Genomic DNA, 10,309 nt, shown 5'->3' on the forward strand with positions numbered 1-10,309 from the left:
ACTTATTTATAATAAAGCAAATCTTGCTTTAAAAAAAAATCACATAGCCAGATGTATTCTGTGATTCAAAATCTTCATTTTAAGGTTGGGCTGTTTTATTGTCTGTTACCCGCATAATCTTAACATAAATACTATAGACGAAGAGACTGTCGTAATACACAGCATTTGGAGCACTGAACTGCTTCTTCAAGAGGAAGGGTCCCTAAAACAGAGTTCAAGTGTCTACAGAATTTGAACAAAACCACCGAATGCAGCTCACTGGATTACCACAGGGGACCTCGTTCCCCCACGTGACAGGGTCACTCGGTTTTAGGAGAAATGAAGTAGATATGGTCTCAGCTCTTTTCGGTTCCTAAGGCCGTTTTCCAAGCACATAAGCTTTTGTCTGCAATTTACTTAAAAGGTTGCAGAGTTCTTAAGAACAGTCAAACCCACTGCTGAAGGAAGTACCGTGCGGCCCTCCCCAGGCCACCTAACAGCAGCCATGTGGTGCACATATTTTCTGTCACGGGTAAAATATTAATGAGAGTCTAGGCATGTGGGGTCCAAAGCCGGATGCTCCATCAGTGAGGAGCGGACTCGGGACAGAACAGGAGGATGGAGTCTTAAGGGTATCGGGCTAGTTTATTCCAATTTCCTTGTTCTCCTCAATGAACCTCGTGAATGGCCGGCTGGCTGCCGTCTCTGAACTTGCCTTGTCCAAGCTGAGAGTGGGCGGACTGCTGCCAGTGCGTGTCTTGTCCACCCCACTAGCCATGGCGCCCAAAGGCGGGATGGCACCGCCGCCTAGACTTACAGGGAGCTGAGGGAGGCCTCCATTCTGGATGACAGAAATCTCATTGTTCTTCATGGCCAGCCCGTTGGTGATGGCAGCCGCATACTGGTTCCAAAAGCTCGGGTCAACATTCATTGCCCGAGCTGCCAAGTCCTTCTGGAACATCTCAGAGAACTTCAGAGCATCCCCACCGAGCAGGGCCATGGGGTTTTCCACAGACAGGCGGCGGCCACGCCTCGCAGGTGCGTTGTTCCACATGTGGGTGCCCATGTGTACCTGCGGGAGACAGAGAGACAAGCCGAGAGTAAGGGTGCCTGGCACTGCAAGGCAGCCATGTCTTGCTTTCAGTGTCTCAAGTTATCCACATTCTAAGCCTTAGCCGGGGGTCAACTGAACGCAGTTAGGTGAAACCCAGCACCTTGTACTATACGCACAGTGTTTCATTCTGTGAATATAAAAAGCAAAACCAGCACATAAGTGAACAAACTTGTTAGACACCAACATACACACCCATCAAGAAAAAATCCCACAAGACTACTGGAGACTAGAGACTACTACTATGACGGCTTTAAGGATAAAGGCACTTGTTCACCGCTTCCTTCATTCCCCACCTCAGTGTGCACATGTGGGGGTCAGAGGACCACCTCTGGTGCTACTCCTCAAGCATGGTTCTCCCCTCCCCCAGATAGGGTCTCTTACTGGCCTGGAACTCGCCAACAAGATTAGGCTCAGCTATCTCCCCGGCTCACTTTCAAACTTTTAAAAGGTCTCAAACTTGAAGTCTTCGACTGTCCCTCTCTCTTGCTTCCTCTCGAACAGGAAAAAAATGAGCACTAAGATCCTCCTGGCCCGCCCAGAGCAACAGGGTCCTCAGGAGACTCCTGTTCAGTCTGTGCTGGCTCAGCACAGAGCCTCAGGTATTGATGGCTGGCTTTCTCTGGAGAGGCTTCTGAGGCCTGGACAGGCAGTGTCTCCTTGGCTAAGGCCAGCAGCATCTGCGGCACCTGCCGGCAGCCTGTCTTCAGAGAACACTTAGCTGCCCTTGGTCTTAAGCAGGGACACAACAGAGCCTCTGTTTCCTCCAGGCTTCAGGTGTGTGTGTGGGGAGGGCACTTCTCATCCAGTGTTCCTTCCAGGGGCTCTGTCTGCAGTCAAATGGGCGTTATAACATTCTAGACCTCACAGGGCAAATCAAATCTTTGTGTTGTATGCTAACGCTTAAGGGCCAAGTTGATTTTGTTAACAGATTCAAGAGGTTTGTGTCTTCGGCCTGAGGGCCAAGCAAGCACCTATCATGACGCTAGGCCTGGAGCAGGCCAGTACCGTCAGAGGAGCATGCAGACGTGCGCCCGCTCCGGCAGAACATGGATCCCTGCTCCCCTTACTGCTGTTTAGTGGGCTGCATATCTTCTGAGTCCATGCACATGCATGTGCACTGTTCATACACACATGTATATACACATGCACCTACTACACGCACTCACACTGTGTAAGTACAAACAACTCACTCCACAAGTCTGTATAGGACATACACATGAGGGTGAAGACAGAACCTCTGCCAGGCAGCCTAGAGAAGGGGTGCCGGGGCCGTCCACAGGTGCCACGCGGCTTGGCCACCGCCTTCGACCTGTGACCCTCTTACCTTGAGATTGCCCTTGGTGGTGAAGGCCCTGCCGCAGATGGTGCAGCCGAAGGGCTTCTCCCCAGTGTGGGTGCGCTCATGGATCTGCAGGGCACTGGCTGAGGAGAAGGTCTTCCCACAGGACTGACAGTTGTGCTGCTTGGGTGTCCGGCGCGGTGGGGGGGCCAGCATGGGTGCCAGGCCCGGGCTCATCACTGTCTGGGGCCCAGTAGGGACCTGGACCCCGGCTGGTAGGGCTGGGCCCTCACCCAATGCGATGGCCTTGCTGTGACCGTTCACTTCCATTTTGATCATGGTGGGCGCGGGGCTGGAGGTCAGGCTGGGTGTGCTGTGGCTGGGACCTAGAGTAAAGTTGGGGTCAAACACCTGAGAAGGTAGCTCTCTCAACTTGTGTGTCAGTAAGTGCTGCTTTAAGTTACCCATAGTGGAGCAGCCTCGCCTGCAGACCGTGCAGACAAACGGCCGCTCCTTGGTATGGCTGCGGTAGTGGATTTCCAGCGCGCTTTTGCAAGCAAAGGGCTTGCCACAGACACCACACACAGTGCTCGCACACTTACCCCGCTCTCTGCTCAGGAACAGCAGGCTGAAGGGGGCCTCCTCCTTGATGAGTGGCCTGCCGGGATGGCCCGCTGTCAGGTCCAGGGCACCTCCGTTTCCTGGGCCGGGGGGTGGGCTGTCCAGCCTTTCAGTCTTCAGTGGGATCTCCTGTGGGTCCTCCTGATGGCCGAGACCCGGAGACTTGGAACGGAAGCTCTCACCGTTGCTGTGAGCGGGCGACAGGGCCTGGGAGGAGGAGGACTCTGACAGGGCAGGGCTGCCCGCGCTGCGGCTCTCCAGGTCACCCACCGCAGAGGAGGAGTCATTGCTCAAGTGGTCGCTTTCCCCAGACCCGTTTTCCACTGATTTCAAGCTGGCCAGCTGCTGGCAGTTCATGACCGAGTCTATCATCTTCATCTGATTCTCCAGGGCAGCAATGCTGGAAATGACCGATGGGGGCGAGGGTGGACAGGACCCCGAGTAGGAAAGGAGCGGTTTGGAGGAGTCACTGGCCGTGTCCTTCGGCTCCTCCTCCTCCATGGAGTTCTCATCGATGTCATCGTCGAAGCTGCTGAGGGTCTCCGCAGTCTTCTCGTCAAAGGGCAGCTCGGCGTCCATGGCCTCCTGGAGGCCCTCCGGCAGCGGCGTGTTTGGGATCTGCCCGCCCATGTGCATCCGGATGTGCTGCTGCAGCACCACGGCGTTCGTGAACTTCTTCTGGCAGATGGGGCAGGAGTGCTGCACTCGGAGCGGGGGCTTTGCACGGTGCACCCCAAAGTGCGTCTTCAGGTTGCCTTTGGTGGTGAAGGCGCGGCCACAGATCTTGCACTTGAAGGGCCTCTCCCCCGTGTGCGTCCTGTAGTGCATCTTCAGTGCGCTCTGGCAGCTCAGCACGCGGTGGCAGATGACACACTGATTGGGGTCGGTCATCTTCTTGTCAATGTTCTCCACCAGCTGCTGCAGTTTTGAGGTCTCTGACGTTTGCATAGAGTCAAGCAGCCCACCGAAAGGAAACTGGGCCTTGAACTGGTCAGAAACGGCCGGAAGGCCAGGGCTGCCAAGGCTCGTGCAGGCGCTGTCTGTGACGGTGGTGGCAGCCGAAGTGGGCAATCCACTCACCTGCCCGCCCACCACAGGAGCGTCCCCTGTCCTAGTGCTGGAACAGGGCAGGCTGACTGGCTCTGTTTTAGTGAGCGGAGGCCCACCAAGGAGCGCCTGGGGCGACTCGGGCCTCACCGCGATACCGGACTCGGTATTGTTGAGGCCTGGAGAGAGAGAGGTGCATTCGCTGGATGCTGGAGAGGGCCTCTGAGGGGAACGGCTGACAGGAGTAATGCTAGGGGAGTCGGCGTAGCTGTGGTTGCCAGGGACAGTAGGGGGTAGCTGCAGCCCTACTGATGTGGGCACAGTGGGCAGCACTGGCTTGCTGTCCAGCCAGGTGGTCACCGGCTTCTCTGGGGGCAGGGACATGCCGTAGGGAATCCCGGAGCAGGTGGGCACGTTGTCGAGGTACTCAGGGACAGGGTAGGGGTTCATCTGGATGTGGGGGTACTTCTCCTTGTGCCTCTGGAAGTGGACCTTCAGGTTGCCCTTGGTGGAGAAGCGGTTCCCGCAGATGTTGCACTTGAAGGGCCGCTCCCCTGTGTGGGAGCGCAGGTGGATCTGCAAGGCGCTGTCGCTGCCGAAGACCTTGGCACAGAACCTGCACTTGTGCTTAAAGAAAGGGTCCTCGGCACTGGCCTTGGGCTCGAACACTGACACATTGGGGGGCTTGCCCTTGCGGTGCTTCATAAGGGCCGACAGGGGGTCCAGGGCATTGGCTGTGGCAGCAATGCTAACCAGCGGGTTGGGGAAGATGACGCTGCTGGACGAAGTCTGAGGTAGCAGAGGGTTTGGCAGATTGGAGGCTGAGCTGAGGAGGGGTCCGGGGCCCAGAGCAGGGGGCGTAGATGCATTTTGGGGCTGCACCGAGTTGCCCACTGTGCTGGGTGCTGCGGCCACAGCTCCTGGAGCCGGGCCAGTGCTGCAGGCTGGGTGGGCCCCAGATTCGGCCGGGCCAGTACCGGTGCTGCCGGGAGTGCTTGTGCCAGACGCAGGCTGCGACAGGTGCTGGGGGCCATCGAAGGCTGCGGGCAGGGTGGAGCCTGAGCCGGCAGAGGCGGCGGCGGGCCCGGCGGAGAGCTGGAGGGCCGCGTGCGGAGCCAGGCCCTGGAGCTGCACGGCGGCTGTGCCAGGGCCGCTGGCCGAGGGCTTCAGCGGAGGCCCAGGCTGCCGGCTCATCAGGGCCACCTGGCTGCGGATCTGCTCAATGAGCTGCAGCTGGTGGATCTGCTGCTGCTGCAGCGCCACCAGCTGCTCCAGGATCATGGGGATAGCCACAGCGCCCACGCTGCCACCGGCGCCCGCGGTGCCGCCGGCGCGCGCCCCCTGCGAGAACTGTGCCACGGCCACCTTGGTGCTCAGCAGCGTCTCCAGCGTCACGTTGGTACTCGGCATGCTGAAGGCCGCAGGCTCCGGCTGCGGTGGCAATGGCGGTGGCGGTGGGGCCACACCCGGGCCCGCAGGGCCCTTGTCTGCAGAAGCCTCCACGTCCATGGGCTCGGCCTCCTTTGTCGCGGCCTTCACCTCGCTGCCTTCCGAGGGCGCCACCTCCTCAGCCGCCTCACTCTCAGCGCGGTCGCTGGGCGAGCTGGCGGGAGAAGGTTCTGGAAAGTCCTCGGAGGGCGGCGCCGGCTCATCTTCGTGCACGATCAGCACCGGCGGGTTCTTGGTGCAGGCCTTCTTGTGCTGCAGGAAGTCCGCCCACTTGAAGAACTCTGCGCAGCACTTCTCGCACACGCTGGTTTCCTCGCCGCCGCTCCTGCTCTCGCTGCCGCTGTCTGCGTCCTCCGCTCCGTCCCCCGGGACGCCTAGGAAACCAAGAGATTACATCAGCCGGGCTCCGCCAGACAGCCGCCCTCCATTTCAAAATTTTGCACATCGGTAAAATCAATATTTTTTATTTTGTACAAATTACCCCACTTCAACATTTCTGACGTCCCAGCGTGTGTGTTCTATGACTCTTTCTAGCTAGCTAATCATTTTCTTAGCACAATCCATCAAATTATGAGGCTCTATCAATTGTGGATACTGCTTCTTAATGAAATTCCATAGAACACATCGATTTCCAATGCCTTCATACAATCCGCAGCCGCCCTGTCTGTCGGGTACAAAGCCAGCCTTCGACGGGCTCATTAGGATTCCCCTTTACCATCGGGCTTCCTCATTTCCAACAAAATTAGAGACGCCTCAGCCAGAGTTCACTTAACATCGCCGAGCTAATCCTTAACCTTCCCCACACACCCGCACCTGACAGGACGCCTGCGCGGTGTGGGCCGGGAGCATGGATTTATCATTTCTAAGCCCACAGAATCTTTTGAATCAATGGGCATTCACTTCATGTAGGAAATTTAGGCTAAACACTATGATTTGTGAATATAACAAAGAAACCATATGCACTCCTTAAGATCCCAATTGTGGTGTCCTCTTCCCTTCTTTTTCGGAAGGCAGAGGCCTCTGCATTTTAGGACTTGCCATGTGACTATCAATATACTCTAGGCCTAAAATGTTTAGTACAATTAATCGGCTCTGTCAGATGCAATATTCTTTGGCAAAATGAACTTAAAATTACATGTTATTGTGATTAGCCAATAGAGTTCAGTGGTTTGCTAACAAACTAGGAATTATATATTTAAGGTTCATTGATGTTGACATGTTTAACATGAGAATGTTGTAGTCAGACACACTTTTTGTACCTATTTTCATCTATTCTCATAGAAAGACTTAGCAAATTATATGCTTGCACCATCGTGGAAAAGCCTCTAATTGGTTACACATGTTTAATTACTGTTGTAGGCAGCTACTTCCTCTGTCTCCCCTAACCCTCTTGTGCGAATAACAACCGTGTTTAATGAACAACTCTAATTCACACCTGATCAAATAAATAGCTGGACGGGAAGGAGAAATCGACACCGAGTGACACTTCCAGCTCTGGCTTTTTGGGTCACTGTGGTGGGGTGTGGTCCCCATGGCCGCCTGGGTTTGCATGCCAGCCTGGGTGCCACTGTTGTTGTTTTTGTCACCTTGCAAATAGAGTGACAGCAGCAGATCCGCTGAACAGAGCAAATGTCACAGGCAAGTCAGCTCTTTGTTAAGTGTGCAAAGTTGAGGTAGAGAACAAAACAACTCTAGCCCCATCCTGAAAGGGCACTGGTGTTCTAACACCAGCACATGGACTTGCCAAAAAAAGTCTCTAACAATTTTTTTAACAATTTGGGGGGGGGGTTGGGGAGGTTAATTCAGCCCCATATTGAGCAGAATTTTTCTTTTTTTGGTCCAGGAAATTTTGTCCAGAAAACCCCCACTCCTTCTCTGGAAAATAAAATAAAATAAATATATAAATATATTTTTTTTGCGGCTGGTCCATTGCTTTCCATGAGGCCATTATTTCCAGGTAATTTATACATGCCTTTAAAAATTATTAGCAGCATTCAATTAGCATTTTCTTAACTGGCTAAGCCATTTGAAGGGGAAAGAACTTAGAGCTGCAGCCCATAAACCCCATAGACTTTTAAACTAAACTCAGTGCGAAGATCAGGCTGCTGCAGTCAGGCTCATTACTGCGTGGGGGAAGGAGGGTAATAGTATCTGTAATGAGGTTGAGGGTAGCTAGGAGCAAAGACACAACCGATGTATACAGCAGATAGGCACATTAGCAAAGCAAATACTTCATGCTCAACTTTCCTAAATGTATGCAAACTAACTGCAAACCTGCTTAAGGTTATGGGACAGGAATTCGGGGAAGGTTAGAATTTTTTAATCATTCAATAGAAACAAACAATGAGCTCTTCAAAATTCCAGTAGCTTAATTTTAAAAATTTTAACAAATTGTCAATATTTTTAATTTATGATTTTTTAAATTAATTACATGATGTTCCTCAAAACCATATATATACATTATACACATTATGTTTACACACACCTAAGTGACATTAAAGAGCTCATTTGCATTAAGCAGTAAAATAGATGCACAGAAATAACTTAGCAGAAGCTGGCTATGAGAAGTTGCTTTCCAACATGTAAAGCTATGATATAAAAACTATAATTTTAGTACTTTCTAAAAAAGAAAATGCCAACAAATTAAAAATTGCTAGTGCCTTGAAATATTATCGACATGCACCTCCTTGAAGGAGATAAAAATGTACAGTATGCGCAAAACTGAAGGTATAGGCACCTTAAGTATCAAAACCAAAAGTATCTTACTGAAAGAATACATTTTCTTTATATTAGGTATGCACTAGGAAGAATTCATTCAGAAAATGCTTAAAGGTGGGTTGACTTTGAGATCATTTAGAGTGCACTCAGTGTGGTAAGGATTAACTGCAATACTGTAAGTTATGCCTTCACAAATGAACATTTCCCAGATTTTCCTGTAACAAAGTGGAGCACTGTGACACGGGACCCCATGCTTTTCAAAGGGGTCTCAATCCAAACAATTCTCTATTTACCTTAAAGATTTGCATTTTTATACCCCCATTATTTTTTTTTCATGTGTTAAGTGTTTTTAGGGTTCACTTCCAAATGCATTGAAGCTGAGAAAGGATCCCTCAGGTAATTTCATTTTTTTTTTCCTCCATTTCAAGGGCTGCTAAATTACAAATGTTTCTTAGCTGTACAAAGTGTGCATGGAATGTTTGAACATGTTCTACCAAATAATGTCATTTTGTTTAATGCAATCTTAAGTGACAATTAGCTCAACATAAGATATTTTGTTCAAAGTAAAATGTTCTTCCACCTATACTCCAAATGGAAGGAGGAAATTGTAAGGAAAAGGCACTCTGACCCTTTGGACCTGTTAACAGTTCTTTATGTTAATGAGCCTAAGGAAACAAGCCTGGCAACAATTTGCTTATGAGCCAGGCTTCATCATGAATTTCACTTTTGGCAAAAGAGTGATCTTAAAAACTACAGTTAGTGTATGTGGGGGAGGATTCTTCAATATGATTTGCATTTTTTATCTGGGGCAAATAAATGAGAATTGCCACTTAACATTTCTGCTGGGGTCTGTTTAAAATGCCAGTAACGCAGGCATTTCAGGCTCATGCTCAAGCAAGAGCTGTTTTTTCTAAATTTGAATGTAACTAGATCTCTTTTATAGAAGTTGGAGATAAGCAGAAATTTATTAAGATAAGCACAAATACAAATAAAAGACTAATGTTCCCTCTGTGGAGCTGAACTTGTCTGTATTTGAAATGTTTTTAAGCAACAAAATACCTTTTAACCGAACTGATGGCCAGGGATCTGAACATAGCATGCTTTCCTACGGACAGGACTCTTTGGAGTCACTGATCACACGTGCTGACCTCTGATGCATTCTGCAGAGTGTGAGAGAAATTAAATTACAACCTGCTTTTGACTACAGGCATGTATCACAGTGTCTACGTGCGAAGTTGAAAACAAGTTATTATTTGTTTTCCACAGAAGAAAGCCCAGATGGATGCTCTGGCTGCACTTTATAATTTTATCACATTGCTGCTAATATCCTTTAACTCTGCCATCTTGTAAAGCCAGGATTATATTATTTAACCATGTTTCACTTAAGCTTACACTCTGAAATGGCCACCATGCTGAAAGGTAATAGTTATTAGCCTACTCGTCAGTTCTGCTTAAAATGTTTACCTTATTGGTAACGGGAATCAGGGAGGTACACTCTTCAAAAGGACAACGGAAAAATCTTTGAGAAATTTATTAACAATTCAAGTTTTTAATTCTCATTCTTTTTCCCCTTTTTTTGAGGAGATTTTTTTTTAAATTAGCATTCTAATCATTCTCATTTCTGTCAAAGTTATTTTTATTTTTGCCTACTGGTTGTTGAACAACTAAGAACTGAAACTGACTAGGCAGGGATTAGGCAGGCATTTTATATTATGTTACTATAACTATGGTTGCATACACCCATACACTACGGGGGAGAAAATGCCAGTTGACCAACTAATTCATCTGAGTGATAGATGTCTCTCCTGGAAGGGCCTTTCTCCTCCTAGTTGGCAGACCAGCTGGTGATGGTGGCTACCAGGTCAAAATAACTACCAAAAGGACCACACAGTACTCACTACCCAGTGAGGAAACCAGTTATCTGCACTGAGGAGACGAAAAAAATAAATTTGGGATTGATTTATAGTCACCCCAGCACTTAGGGTTTCTAACTCCATCTTGAGCAAGAGTCCTGTTTGTGGCTAGCAGAGGAGAAGGAGAAGGCCCACAGTCGCTCAGAAAAAAAAAAAAAAAAAAAAAAAAAAAAAAAAAAAAAAAAAAAA

At 49.8% G+C, this 10,309-nt stretch overlaps 1 protein-coding gene across 1 annotated transcript; it reads right to left on the minus strand.

The window, feature by feature from the left end:
• Positions 1 to 561: 561 nt before the first annotated feature.
• On the minus strand, positions 562 to 9,333 carry Sall3 (spalt like transcription factor 3). The gene is made up of 4 exons (XM_055628029.1): positions 9,267 to 9,333; positions 2,975 to 5,863; positions 2,418 to 2,758; positions 562 to 1,051 (listed from the first exon to the last, which is right to left on the minus strand). The coding sequence occupies exons 1-4, from the start codon at positions 9,304 to 9,306 to the stop codon at positions 620 to 622; spliced, it is 3,702 nt and encodes a 1,233-aa protein (XP_055484004.1). The 5' UTR covers positions 9,307 to 9,333; the 3' UTR covers positions 562 to 619.
• Positions 9,334 to 10,309: the final 976 nt, after the last annotated feature.

The sequence above is a fragment of the Psammomys obesus genome, unplaced genomic scaffold (assembly GCF_907164565.1).
Source record: "Psammomys obesus unplaced genomic scaffold, mPsaObe1.curated_primary_1811, whole genome shotgun sequence".
Classification (NCBI taxonomy): domain Eukaryota; kingdom Metazoa; phylum Chordata; class Mammalia; order Rodentia; family Muridae; genus Psammomys; species Psammomys obesus.